Source organism: Taudactylus pleione, unplaced genomic scaffold (assembly GCF_031769625.1).
Source record: "Taudactylus pleione unplaced genomic scaffold, aTauple2 ptg000218l, whole genome shotgun sequence".
NCBI lineage: Eukaryota > Metazoa > Chordata > Amphibia > Anura > Myobatrachidae > Taudactylus > Taudactylus pleione.
In genome coordinates, this window is record NW_028284620.1 from 7748144 (window position 1) to 7762810 (window position 14667).

General features: G+C 43.5%; 1 protein-coding gene across 7 annotated transcripts in view; it reads left to right on the forward strand.

Moving 5' to 3' along the window:
* The window catches only part of PCM1 (pericentriolar material 1), a 225883-nt gene that overhangs the window by 77956 nt on the left and 133260 nt on the right, over window positions 1–14667 (forward strand). For 5 of the 7 annotated variants that reach the window (XM_088478763.1, XM_088478762.1, XM_088478760.1 and 2 more), the window contains exons 7-9: window positions 1653–1829; window positions 6360–6537; window positions 9603–9712. In XM_088478763.1, the coding sequence (XP_088334889.1) occupies window positions 1653–1829; window positions 6360–6537; window positions 9603–9712 (465 nt within the window). The remainder of the gene's footprint in view (window positions 1–1652; window positions 1830–6359; window positions 6538–9602; window positions 9713–14667) is intronic. The other 2 variants (XM_088478764.1, XM_088478766.1) reach the window with 1 other exon arrangement.

Below are 14667 nucleotides of genomic sequence, written 5' to 3' on the forward strand. Positions count from 1 at the left end.
AGGAAAATTTTGACAATGTGATTGCCATGGCCTTCATAAACCATCAGGGCGGCTCTCTGTCGTAGCTCCTTGAAGGAGGTAAGTCGCATTCTTGTCTGGGTAGTGTGTCAGCTTCCGGCTCTGTCGGTAGTCTACATCCACAGAGTCTGGAATTGGGAAGAGAGCTTCCTCAGCTGCCTGGGCCTCCACCCAGGTGAATGGGCCCTTCATCCAGATGCCTTTCAGATACTAGTTCATCGCTGGACAGACATCGCCTTGATGGCATCTCTATACAAACACAAGCTTCTGAAGTACTGCTACCGTGCCAGGGATTCGGGAGCCCTTCGGGTGGACGCTTTGGCGGTCTGGTGGGAGTTGAATCTCTTGTATGTCTTCTCTAATATCTCCTGGATTCAGGAACCTGATTGTTCTGTGGAGGAGACTGTAGCGGAATAGCTGATTTCGCATCAGAATGGGCATAACTGCACATGATGTTGTGTTGGTATAAACATGTAACTTTCCCTTGTAAATTAGTATGTAGCATATATGTATGTGGATAGGTGACAAAACTCCTCTGGACTAGTCCCCTTTGAAGATGGACAACAGAGGTTGAAGAAGGTATGTTTCCTGCATCAGCCATAATTATGTCCAATTGTATATGGCATATAAGAAAAATGTCTGTGGCAATTACAAGAAATCTGGCCAGGCCCCTGATAAACAGTCGTGTTTTTTTGTTGTTGTTTTTTTACTATGTGTGCATTATTGTATGGCAGGTAAGAGCAAAGACTTACCCTGTGTTTTAACACTAAAATTCCCGTTTGCTGGTGGCAGTTAACAGGTTTAGTTAACCACACGTGCTGAGGTAACCTGTAAAAGTCACGGGCGGCGATTCTCAGATTGGCGTATCTGGAGGGTCGGTCCACAGGACCGTGACAGAGACCTCTTTAGACGTGGTGTGGGCCCTCCAGATTTCTGGATAGGACCTGGGATCTCTGTAGGGAGGATCCACGTTTTGTCCTCTTCAAATTTCGTTAACTGGACTGGCCGGTTACCACAAGGACTTTGGCCAGTTGGCTACGTTTAATTATCTGGCACACTTTAGCTATGGCGGACCTCCCTGTTCCGTCTTTTATGTTGGATCATTTTTCCAGATTGGTGGATACTTCTTAGGCAGTTCACCAGGGTGCCTCGGCTGAGCAGCCTTGTAGAGCGGCCCTTGGTCTTCAGTCTATACTTACCACAGTTCTGTTAATCTGAGGCCTTCTCTAACACGGACGTTATTTTTGGCCAAAGAGATGTCAACACAACTCCTGCGCATCCCCTCCCATAATGGGATAGCTGTGGGACGTCCCATGGTTTCTGGCTGTGTCCCCTATAGAGTGATAGTATGGATCTCGAAGAAGAGGATTTAACCTGGTAAGACATAAATCTCCTTTTTCATGACTATTGGCTTTACCTGAACCAAAGTTGAAAAATTTTATTGCATTGAGTTTGTTGGTTGAGAGACTATAATACGTGTTAAGGATGCCAATAAAAGTAAGAATGCTATTTCTGACCCTTGCTCTTTTTATGTAAAAGTTCTATAAGGAATGAGAATGAAACTCAAACTGTGAAATGAGCAGCTGGCATGTTTTTGTGTGGCTAAGTCTGATCAGCTATATTATTTAATAAAGGAGGTACCTCTTAGTCGACCACGAATTGAAGACTGTCTAGGGAGCTCAGCATCACAAATGAAAGTTCTACCCTCTGGCATCACCTATCCAAAAAGTAATGGTGAAAGACTGGCTGTGAATGGCAAGCAATTGTGGCCAAGTAGCACTTGCTTTCTGCATCATGGACTACAGTCTAAGGTACACATTATAATATCACCTTGGATAGATTTCTTCATGGCTAATTATGTTTTACATTGGCTTTGTCACAATCTTTTTACCATTTCCCTGTGATTATAAGCGATAACCAAGATAAACAGTTCAAAAGTGTCTTTTGAAGTATGTGCACAATTACAGGACCCTTTCACTAGTAGTGTTGTCAATTAAATGAAGGTTGGGCTAGAATACCATTCCACCATTTTTGAGGTGCATGTACTGCGTTTATTCATGTTCGTGTACTTCCTTGCTCTTAATCACCACTTTAATAGCGTCTAGCTCTCTTTGGGGGCGATTCAACTCAAATTGAATAGCGACGGGAGCGAGCACCTGGAGCTATTCAATTCAGTGCGCTGTGTGGTTGGAGAATGTCAGTTATCGCGCCTTAACAAGGGTATTAAGGCGCGCATTAACCGGCATTCTCTGACCAAAGTGCCGGGCGCGTGGCTGTTGGCGCCACACTAAGCAGATAAACAGCTGCGTCCCCGGAACTTTGGTTGGCTTTCTCCCCACACCCCTAGAGGAGGGGGGGGGGGGCATGCAGGGGGTGGAGGGTTAGGATTAGGGAGTCTACCGGGCTTAGGTTTGGGAAGGGGGAGATTAGGGTTAGGCACCTCTAGGGGTGTTGGTTAGGTACCCCCCCTCCCGGAGAGTTAGGTTTAGAGAGCAGTAAGAGGGGGTTAGGGATAGGCACCACTAAGAGAGGGTAAGGGTTACTACCTGCCCCAGTCGGGATCTCCTCCTGTCGGGCATCCGCTGTCGGTGTTTCAATCCCATTCTGTTATGAACATTATGATTTTGGCAGTCACATCATCTTGTACTATGTTTAGTAAAATAAATGCAGGTGAGGAGGGGAAAATGCAGTATTCCCTTTGGAAAGCGCTGTGTGCTTCTCTACATTGTAATGGGGTCGGACAGCATCAACTGCAGATGGTATATAAGGTTTGAAATATCTTTGCATCACAGACTTTCTTTTGTCATTGAAGGTTTAGAGACTGTGTCCTTATAATTGACTTGCCTTGGTTTCTTATTCCACATTTTAGCACAAACATTTGATGAAGTGGTCAGTGGTGTATGCTGACCTTTCTTCTTGCGTCTTTGATCTCATTTTACTAGTCCTTACATGGCTCATTTTCTTATATTTAAGTTGGTCTGTTTGGAAGCATTCGCTGTCATTTATTTATCAGGACTTAATTTTGTTTTATGCAGTGGCTTGCAAATTTAGTAACTGAATCTGTAGCACATTTTATAATCATTTACTGTACATTGATCTGGAAAATAAGGAGGTAGCCTTTATCCAAAATGTACATATGTAAAAATAGTCTTCTGTGTGATATATTTTCTAGTACAATGCATTCTTCACTTGCATTTAAATGGTTTCATATAGACTAATTACGTATTAGAGACAAGCATGGGACAAAAAGGTTGCAGAACAGTACGCCTTTATGACATGACTAGCACCCTCTGATCTGAATCTTGTCTGCTGTCTATGCACCTTCTGCGGCTCGTGGTGCAGGACTCTCAAGGTGCCCACACACATACCGACTTGCTCCCAATCAGCCGATGTACACGATTTCCCCTGAACTCTCCCCAGGCAGTCGTGGTCACGATTTGGAGTTAAAAATGTACATTCTTAAAAAGTGGGAGGCACATATAGAAACCGTTGTAATTCCTACACCGTTCACCTGATTTGGATGTAATTACCCTCAAATTAAATCTGAAAGTCTGCAGTTAAATCACATCTTGTTTTGTTTAATTTCAAAGCCATTGTGGTGGTGAATAGAGGCCAAAATATGACAATTCTGTCAATGTCCCAATACTTATGCACCTTACTGTAACTATTTACTAAACATAAGGGAATGTGGATATTACTGCACAGAAATGCCACTTATTTTTTCTGTGTTTACTGCAATTAAAGCTTGTTTTAATAGCAGTATACTATTTCAACAGGCATGCAGGTGGAAATACAGTTAAGATGACCAAGTTTTGCTTAAGCCTTAAGCTGGGTACCCACTAGGTCGACTGGCTGTTCAGCCAAACTACCGACCTATCTGACGATTGGTAAATATTCACACACTTGCCAATCGTCTGTGCAAGTGCCGGTTTTGACAGCTAATCTTGGCGGGCATTTAATCACTGCCGGGTCCCTGCAGCATTGTACGGGCAATTAACGGGTCGCCTGTGCACACCAGCAGATGGCTAATGTATCTTTCAAATCAGCCATGTGCTGTGCTGCGCAGCAGATCTGATATGTCTGTGAAAAACGTTGTTCAGATATATCTGCTGTACACCCCGGGTATATACCCCGTTCAACGGAACGGGTGATATATCCATCATTGTGTATCCAGCTTTAGACTTCAGAACTGAGACTTGTCTTTATTTTTTTCTGTTTATGTTTAATGTAGGTCTCTACAGATCACTGTAATATTTGCTGTAGGTAAGGGCATGTGTAGAGGAAAGTTAGCATGCTGCTTTATTATGTACTCTGCAAACTGTACCACTTGTATTTGGCCTCTTAAAGTAAAGTAAGTAAATACAGGATATTAAATATTACCTTCTCCTGTGGAATGTTAATCCATAATCAGTTATTTTGAGCATAGTGTGTTCTAATGGACATATTCTATAGACATCTCGACTGAAATCAATATAGTCCGACTTCACTGTGCAATTATTGAATTGCTGTCAATGTTTATAAGTGCAAAATGTAATAATGCACTATGTAATGGTACATAGGTGGCCTATTCCCTACCATTTGCAGGTCACAAACTAGCAGCTGTGCATACAGGTTATGCATTATGTTGTAGTAGATCAGGGATGGCGAACCTCAGGCCCGGGGCCGTATCAGGCCCGCGGGATCATTTGGTCTGGCCCTCAGCTTTTTTCTGCTAGCCTCATCTGGCTAGCAGGGCGTCTAGAATGGCACCCTGCAGCCAGAATCTATGCAGCAGTGCCACTTCGAACGTCCTTAGGATGCTGCAGACTGTTACACCTCTGCCCTTACAGCTCGGGCATTGCTGTAATCACCGGCAATTGTGGCCACGCCCCATGTGATTTCACACGGAGGAAGCGTGGCCTGCAGCGGGCCCGTGAATAATGTTATATATATCAAAATGGCCCTCTGCAGAAAAAAAGTCCACCACCCCTGTCCTAGATAATGATATTGTTAATTAGAAGTGGGTGAACTAGACATGAGTTTTTTGGTGATTATTCCATTACTTTACCCCCCTTTTTTTTGTGTTTACAACAGTAGTGAACTGTACTGTACTGTATTTGTGCCATTACCTCTTAGCAGGCTGTGTAGCATTGTGGGCTGTCCCATGAAGCTACTGGGTTCTTTCAGTCAAAAACTTTGGTGACGTAAATCAAAGTTTTTGCCGATTGTTTAGAAGACTATTCTGACTGAAAATGATGTCTTTGACCTCTACGGCTGAAGCTGCGCACACGTTACCCTCTAATTTTCAGATCTGACTAAGTGGGTGGCAGTAGAGTAAACATGGTGAAATGGAGATGTTTGATAATGAGATTGGTAATGGTATTATAATGTTAATCTGGAATTATTGGTCTTTTTAAGTGTGATAGAAGTCCAGTAAGTGTGAAGAGATTCATCTTTTCTGTTTTGTAAATGTGATTGCAGTTTGTGTACAGTTTATTGAAATTTATCTATTTAAAGCTAATGGTTCTCTACAATGTGAATAATTGTCAGTCATCCTTAAGGCGGGTATCCACTCACCGAATGAACGATAACGACATCGTTATCATTCAATCTTTTGTAAATTGGGCAGTTTAATGTCGATAACGAGCAGCAATACGCGCTCCCGCTGGTCGTTTTTGACCTCTTCGCCTGAACATGCTGGTCAATCTGCAGATAACGACAGATTGGCCATGTCCGGGAATGAGGGAGGGTGCCTACACTGAACGACTGAACATTCAGTGTAGGCACAGCACAGTCTGTGAAACGACTGCAAGATTACAATGTCGTTATCGTTCAATCGTTTCACAGTCTGCTAGTGGATACGCACCTTTAGATCGAAGTCATGGCATTATGATTCTCCCAGTACATACTGGTAAGATCTGTGCTGCCTAACATGGTCATTTGATGTATAATGTGCATGATAAAGTTGTGGGTGCATCAGATAAGGAGGCCTCACAGTACAATGTTATCAGACCTTAAAAAAACTAGTGTTACTTTATTTGTAAGTATTAGATAACATTGGTACCTGTAGAACTACCACCTAGGAAACTATTTTACAAAGGTGACTTTTATCCCCATAGCCAGAGCCCCAGCTGAATACAGAACGTGCAGAGCCCTGGGAAAAACATCTGCACCAGGCAGCACCTAGTGCTCAGTCTAGGTGTATGGGGCACAGGCATTTTATCTCCTTTTTCTAGAACGACCAACCATTGTCCAATTCTTGTTTTCTGTGGGATTCCTCCTAAGCGATATATACATATACATATATATATCTCTATATATCACTTATTGCATTTTATAATAAATTGCTCTTTTGTCTTCAGGCAATCGATCCTCAGCAAGAGGCTAAAGAAGAGCTTAAAAATATGAAGAAACAACATGCATTACTGACAAGGATGCTACAGCAGCAGGAGCAGCTCAGGGCCTTAAAGGGAAGACAGGCCGCTCTTCTTGCTTTACAGCACAAGGCTGAACAAGCTATTGCTGTAATGGATGAATCTGGTAAATTGGCTATAATAAATTCTACTTTAATATTTTTTTTACACCATTTCACTTTGTGCTGTGTTCTCCACAGAATTTTTATTATGTCTGGCAGTATTATCAGGTGGGGGGGATGGGTGAGAGGTGAGTGTGGGGCGGAGGGGGGTGTTAACCAGATGCCTATCGTGCACCCTACCACCCGGCATCTCACTGTTTGCGGCCTCAAGGTAGGAGAAGGAGAGGCTGTGAGGCTGCAATGCTTGCCTCCATTGCAGGGTGAGCCAGAGTCAAAGGGAAGAGGAGGCGGCTGGGATCCTCCTTCCGTCTGGGGTGTCTCTGCGTGGTTAGCTGCATTGTGACGTGGCCAATTAGTTGAACTGCGCTGAAGTTTCTATATGCAACATCATAGCAGTGCAGCTTTCGGCCAAGTCACAGTGCCGGGAGCGGCATCGGAATTTGACCTAGCGGACTACCCGAGAAATATAGCATGGGGAGAATACTGCCGTGTATCTGAATGAAAAGGTTTCTTGGCCAAGTTGTTGTGTTACCCATTACTGTCCATGATAACATGTAGGACCCGCTAAGACTGCAGGGATAACGTATAGCTCTGCCTTATAGTGTAGGGTGAAGGTGCTGCAGTGTCGTCTCTGTAGTGGTAGTGTCACTGGGTAATTTAAGATTTCCTGTAAATAATATATTGTGGCAATTGCCTCAGAGTCCTAGGGTCCCTCTGGTCTTCTCTAAATATACCACATCTCTAGCAATAATAAGGTAATATGGATTTCAGTATAAATTCCTAGGGGAGATGTAGCAAACCTTTAAGAGAGAGAAAGTGAGAAGTTGCCCATATCCACCAATCAACATTTGTTTGGGACAGTCTCTAAAATGATAGGTAGAAGCTGATTGGTTGCTGTGGGTTGTGTCTCCATTTTATCTCTGTTGAAGGTTTGATGCATCTCCCCGTGTGTGTGCTACATACACTATATCCCTGAGTAATGTCTGATTTCAGGCGTGCCCCTGCTGCGCTCTGCCTGTGTATGGCACCAGCTCCCACTTTACATAATCCACCGCTGGCCGCCTGGTGATTTTCTCTGGGTAGTAATGGAAAGCGTTTAGTGTCTTCCCGCTGCCATTGGTGATGCATGCAGCTATGTATTACATACGCGCTGACCGCTGGGGAGTTAAGGGGCACATCCACTAGGTGACAATGAAAATATTGAAAGATATCGTTCAGTCGTTCATTGTACTGTGCAGTGTTTACAATGAATGAAATCGTTCAGTGCAGGCACCCTCCATCATCCCCGAACATGGCCAAACTGTCGTTATCGGCAGATCGATTGGCATGTTTGGGCGATGATTGATGTCGGAAACTACCTGCGGGAGCGCGCATTGCTGGTTGTTTCCGACATTTTAGTGCACGATTAATGAGCGATGGAAGGATATCGTTATCGTTCAATCGCTCATTAATATTGCCTAGTGGATGTGCGCCATTAGAGTAACAGCCGCTGCTGAACCCTTCCCCTTTTGAGCACAGGACAAAATGACAGTTGGTCACAGGGACTTTCCCTACGTCTACCTCCGCAGAGCTACAAAGTAGTCCACACTTAAATCAAATCTATTTTGAATACTGCTACTAGGCCGAACTTCCTTGTAAGACATTATTATGCTGCTGCTCAGCTCTCAGTCCCTGCATTGTTTGCCTGTATATCCAATAATCACATACATAGCCATAAACAAGACGTCACCAATGTACATCCCTGCATGTCTTTGAAAATACCCCCAAGCTTGGCCAGTGCTCTCTGTGCAAGATCTGCACCTCCCATCCACACGCATTGCAGTGATGGGCGACCAACAGTCTGTGCTTTATATCCACCCCCTGCCCTTCCCTCCTATAATATCCCCTTCCCACTGATATTAGACCATTCATTGTGTGCTGGCGCTGGGATATTACTCGCTAGTGCTGAGGAGGACAGGGTAGTTGAGAACCTCTAGCTGCCGCCATCGCTGCTTCTCCTGAGGAGATCTCTGTGGTGACAGCATATGCTACCAGACATGGGAAACTGCTGTCCTGGCTCTGTGTACTGCAAAGAGCATGCTATTAATGTAACATGCCCAGCACCAGGCTACTCCAAGCTGGATGAAGACCATGAGAGCATCCATTCAGCACAGAAGCAAAGTCCTACTCTAGAACCAGGAGAGGAAGGTGGGTCCGATATAGTAAATAGGGAAGGACAGCTATGGTTTACAGCAGCTGTTCTATGATTTCTGTAGTGACTGGTTCATGTTTCATTCCTCCGTCGTCGGCAGTCTCTCATTTAAACTGCATTGCCAGTCGCTGCATAGAAATGCCAGACTCCAACTGGCTGCTTTATTAGTGGATGATCATGCTGCAGCCTTACAGTAACCTTCTATAATTTCAACACCAGCAGCTACTTTTGGTAATCCTCTACTTTATGTAGCAAGTGCTCCCCCACCTCTTCATATAGTAAGCTTATTTGGACAGGGCAGTCTTTGCCTACTGTTTTGTCTGTGTGTAATTCGCTTTTGTCGTGAACCTTCCCCCCCCCCACACCCCATCCTTCCACCAAATATGCAATGCTGCGTAATATGTCAGGGCATGCTAATTAAAGATAACAACACCAGCTCCCATTACCGATTTTAAAAATCTCTTTTTGGGCTTTACCCACCATTGCACAACGAGACTTTGCTCTTGCCTACAAAACTTTCATCATGTCCTGAAAACTCTTCAGGCAAGCTTATCAAATTCACACACTACCCATTTAAACTCTCTAGGCCTCTCCTCCCAATTACCACCCCTCTACATAGATGACACAAAACTCGTGTTCTCGGTCTATGCTCAAACAGCCTTCCGTCTCCACATAACTTTGCATGTGGTTTGCTTGTATTGCTGGTTTTTTTTCCCCCAAAATTGTCTAGCACTACAGAATATGCTGGCGCGGCTTTATGATTTTTTGTTTGTTTTTTGAGTAGACCTCCCTTTATATTTGAAAGACTCACTTTATTGTATCTTAACATAAGTTGTTGATCAGAATGTCTTTTTTTTTTTTTTTTCATTGTCTCCCAAGTTGTAACAGAAACTACGGGAAGTGTGTCTGGACTGAGCTTAACTTCAGAGCTAAATGAAGAATTGAATGATTTAATTCAGCGTTTTCACAATCAGCTGCATGATGTTCAGGTACAGCCTAAGTTACCTAAACGATTTCCCACTTGAATGATGTATGTATGTGCTATGCGTTTTACTCAGCCATTCACATTTTTTTGCAGCAGTGTTCCTCTCCTTACTTGAAGTTTGGGTGGACTTGTTTTGATGTAACGTTCCATTTGTAATGTGTCTGACATGCCAAGATGGCTGGAGCAGATGTCTTTGGGTCATTCCATGTGACTCATTTTACGTTTCATGTTAATTTTTAGAAGTTTACATGCACCACACACAAAATTAAGCTGAAGTTCAACATTTTAAAAATGACAATAATATATGGGGTAAGTAGTCCTAATTAATGCTTAGAAGCAGAAAAAATGTACACTCTTGGTAGTAAAATTTTATTGTTTATATGCGTCTCGTATTACAACAGAATGGACATAGGAAAGGAGGGGACTTATTTATTTAAACCTGCTCTCCTAATTATTTTTACAATATAATTTATATACTATACACTTATAAGACCCTAAACTTTTATGATTGATACACAAACAAAAAACTGAATGTTAACCAAACTATACTTAAAATCAATTTTGTCATGTGACACGTTACATTTCTGTCCCCAGTCAAAGGGCTCTGATACAAATTACTCATACCTTGAGTCCTTTCAAATTAAATAATGTAGGCCTGTTTATCTTCCTGATTAACTGTAACGATGTATAATATATTTAATCTGGTGATGATGGCCATTTCCAGTTGCTGCCAGCTAGCTCCGTTGTGCTCACTAAGTATTCACCATCTCTGATGTCCTTGTTCTTAGAATGGGTATGTAATACTGACAGTCGGGATGCCTTCTGTCAAAGTACAGACAGCAGCATCCCGATGGATGGTATCCCGACGGGTTGGGTAAGTATACTAATACCCCTTTTCCACCAAAATTCCGGGTCTGACCCGGAGTTGGAACAGAGTTCCTATCCGGGTCAGACCCGGAATTTAGCCGGCGCCAACTCGGGATATTCCGACACCAGAGTCGGGTCTGCATAGACCCGGCTTTCCCGGTGTGAAAGTGGACGCTTGGAGATGACGTCATCTCCAAGCGCCACTGAAGCAGGACCAATCGGCCGGCTTGCAGCGCACTGCAGGTCATCGTGACCCGGAGTGCGCTGTTCTCACAGCGGGGTTACACGGGCTACGCCCGTGTTAAACACTGCTATTTACCTGGGTTGGATTGCCGGATTAGTCGATCTGGCGATTCAACCCTCTCCCCTTTTACACCAGGGAGCTGCCCGGGTTAACCCTGCAATAACCCTGGTTTTGGCTTCGGTGTAAAAGGGGTATAACTCTGCTATACTACCTAAACACCCCCCCCCCCCCCCCCCCTTCCGCGGCTAACAGCTCAGAAGATCCCGGCTTACCTCGTTTGGGCTGGCGTCTTCTCTGTATTCCTGCATCGAGCTTAAGATAGGCTTCTGTATTTTGACGCCTATCTTAAGTCCCGAGTCAGACTTCCAGCGTCTGGATTTAGACCGGCGGCATCCCGACCACCGGTCTGCTAACCACATCCCCTTGTTCTCACCTGCGTAACTCTTTCCATCATATTCAACATAGAACCAGTCACCAACATTGCGGATAATTATAGGGATTCGCGCTAATGAGTAGCACCTCTAGCAGCTGAACACCTGGAAGGTTTCCCCGCCTTCCTACAAAATTCGAAATTAATAAAGTGTGGTGTCCGCGCTCTAAGGTGCTATTGTACCATTAACTGTTATTAAACTCTAGAATGTATATTTGGTGTATTTGTTGTAATATACAAGGAATTGTGAGTATTGTTGATGTCTATACTTTAGATGTAAGCTACTGAGATTAAAGTCTTTATAAGAAATGTCCTGGTGTGATCCACCTAATGAAATCTGTGGGATGGTAGTTCTTAAAACGGCAATCCTGCTGGTAAATACTGGTGGCCTAAAACTTTAGGCAGTGTGTTCATCTGTATGTAAGTCAGGGTTAGAAGTGGATGATGTTAAAGTTCTTGATTAATGGATAGCATATATAGGTATATTCTCCCCTCTCCAATGGTCTCTGTCCCAGGAATCAGCCACTCCACCTCAGGAATTCACAAAAACAAATCGCAGTATCAGATGTTGGTGGGCACTATGGTGCAGAAGGTAAGTAACATGTAGGACTTACCCAGTCTCGACGTCCTCCTGCTGGTCCACCGGATACACCTCTTATGCGTGTGTTGGAGTGATGGGTGTAAAGGGCAAGGAATATGTGTCCAATAATACCTGGACAGAACACTAGGTATATGGAGTATGGATAAAAAGCTATTTATTGTTCTGCACCTATGCCCAGATAGGCAGCATCGGTGTCAGAGAAAAAGTTAACACTGTAGATCATACAAACATATGGTCTATGGGTAAAATATAAAAGTCACTTTAGTCAGTAATGTCCCAACACGTTTCATCCCATGTGGGGACTTTTTCAAGGGTAGGCAACCAACATTAACTACATTATCTGAAGTCACTGTGACAGTTGCATTAAGTTTATTGCTACCCTTATATGGGTTTTATTAAGTTTAAAAAATATAATTTATGTTTGATAAGTTGAATATTCTTTCTAATGATGATAATTTCTATATAGTTAAAGACTAAACGGACCTTTATTGATGAAGGAAAGGTATTGCAGTTTTATCATTATAATAATAAGTGGTTTCTATGTAAGTAATTGGGATACAGAACTTTTTAAACATATTAAGTGTCCGCTATATGCACATACCTCTATGTAACTTGTTAATATTAGATCAGTTTGTTATTCAGAGCATGTGTAAATATGTTGGATATAGGAAAGGGATGGGTAAAGAAATAAACTAAGATTTTTATGTCTATGCATGAAGTAGCTTCTACAAGTAAATTGTATAATATTTTCACAGAAGATAAAACATTTAATGTGGGATGTGAAATTATTTAAAATGTCCTCTGCCTAACAATCTTCCCCAAAAATTTTTCACCTGGCAATATTAGTGTTTGGTAAATAAAACAATCTATATGCTATTAGAAATTTAGTATGTTTCTTCAGGGTCCATAGGGATCTACAGGGATACCATGGGGATAATGTGGTTGGCGTGATCCAGGCACCAAACAGTTAAGCTTTCAGCTCCCAGGATGCCTCTGGTCCTCCGCCATATATACCTCGCCCCTTGCCCCCCCGGCCACAGGCATTTAGTTGTTCGTTTGGTGCAACAGGATTCAGACGCACCTTTGTAACTGGACTGCTCAGGCGGTCTCAAGCTTTTATTTTATGTTTTATTTGTAATTTTTTGTGTCTGAGCTAGCAATGCTGAGCGTCTATTACCGGGGCCTTATCATCTGACGCCGGGGATCGGCAGCAGACGTTTCTGCTGCCATGAGGCCAGCGTACCCGGTCAGTTGATACAGCTTAGGGGAGGTAGACTCTCCCCCGACCCAGACACAGATCCATCAATACTTTTTGCGTGTCTGGGTCGCTCCTCCTACTATCCTCGTGTAAAGTCCACTATCTGTGCTCTGCTCTGCTGAAACGATTTGGTCTCAGGAGGTTTTTGGGTCCGTCACCCTGTATACCTTTCCCTCGGGTCAGGTATATGGTGCTCTATATCCTACCAAGCATTGTGTTTGAGTAGTTGATTCAGAGTCTATTGCAACTAAATTACATATGCATTGTATGTGACTGTTAGCTAGCTGCTGTGTTGATACTGCCTTTTATTTCTGACTGTCTGTTATAATGATCACTGTTTTGTCTCCTTATCCCTCTAATGTGGATGGGGTTTTTTCTGTGTACTTCATATTTATTAATATTTGTGAAGTCTGTCACATTGCATTACATTGTTACCTTTTATTATGGAATATGCAAAAAATAACACGTGGTTGAGGCCTCGGTGCTGGTTTCAGGTAAATCTTGTTTGGCAGGCTTGTCCTTTCACAACTTTATACAGGATGGTTGGTGTGCTGTCTGTTATAAAGAACCACATCACCAGTCCAGTCTACCAGCACCTGTACAGGAGCCATCTTGGTTACCTCCTTGTCCCAGGTGATGACGCAGCTACTGGATCATTTGGCTACTCCTACACTGCCTCCTTTAATGGGATACACACAGCATGCTATGTTTGTCCCTCCTATACATTTTTCCTGGTTGGATGTTTATACCACTCAGGTCAGAGTATGGCGACTGTTACGAACAAACCGGTAGGCGCTAAGGCTTTTAAGCAGACGTTAGTTTGTTTGCTCAGCATGTAGATTAAGACGCATCTTCGGAGGAATTGGATGATGCGCCGGGTTCTTCTCCAGAGTCTAGCACTGGAGAGGAGGACCATCCTTCTGCAGTGGATGTCTCTTCTTTGGTGAGGGCGGACAAATCAATCCTAAGTATACAGGATGATGTGCTGGCTGTTAGAAATAAGGCTTCAGTATTTAAACACCTGAAGATAATGGAAAGATTAGCATCTTAGTACATTCAGCAGCTGGGAAAGGATACAAAGTGGGAAGTCCCTCCTACCGTGGATTCTCAGGTGACACGTAGTCAGGAACGCTACATTTGTTATTCTGTCAGCATCTTCTCTTAAAGATCCTACAGATTAGGAAAATTGAAACCTGTCTTAAAGCAGTTTTCTACTTCAGGGTCCATAGGGGGTCCACAGGGTGGACCTTAGGGTATAGGTTGGGAACCAAATCCGGGCACCACGCAGTTAAAGCTTTTAGCTCCCAGGATGCACTTGGGTCCACTCTCCCTATAACCCCACCCCCAAGCCAGAGGCACCTCAGTTTAAGTTGGTGCCCGGCCGGAGTCGGGTCACCGTTTAGTGCAGTGGGGAGCTGATTAACAGCCCCTAAGCTTTATATTTTTTTGTAAGAACAGAGTTTTTTATTTTTACTTTGGACTTTTAGAGCGGCAGCGTCGGACTGTCCATAGGACGTCTAAGCTGCCGCTCCGTCACCCCGCCGGCGCTGAGACGCCAG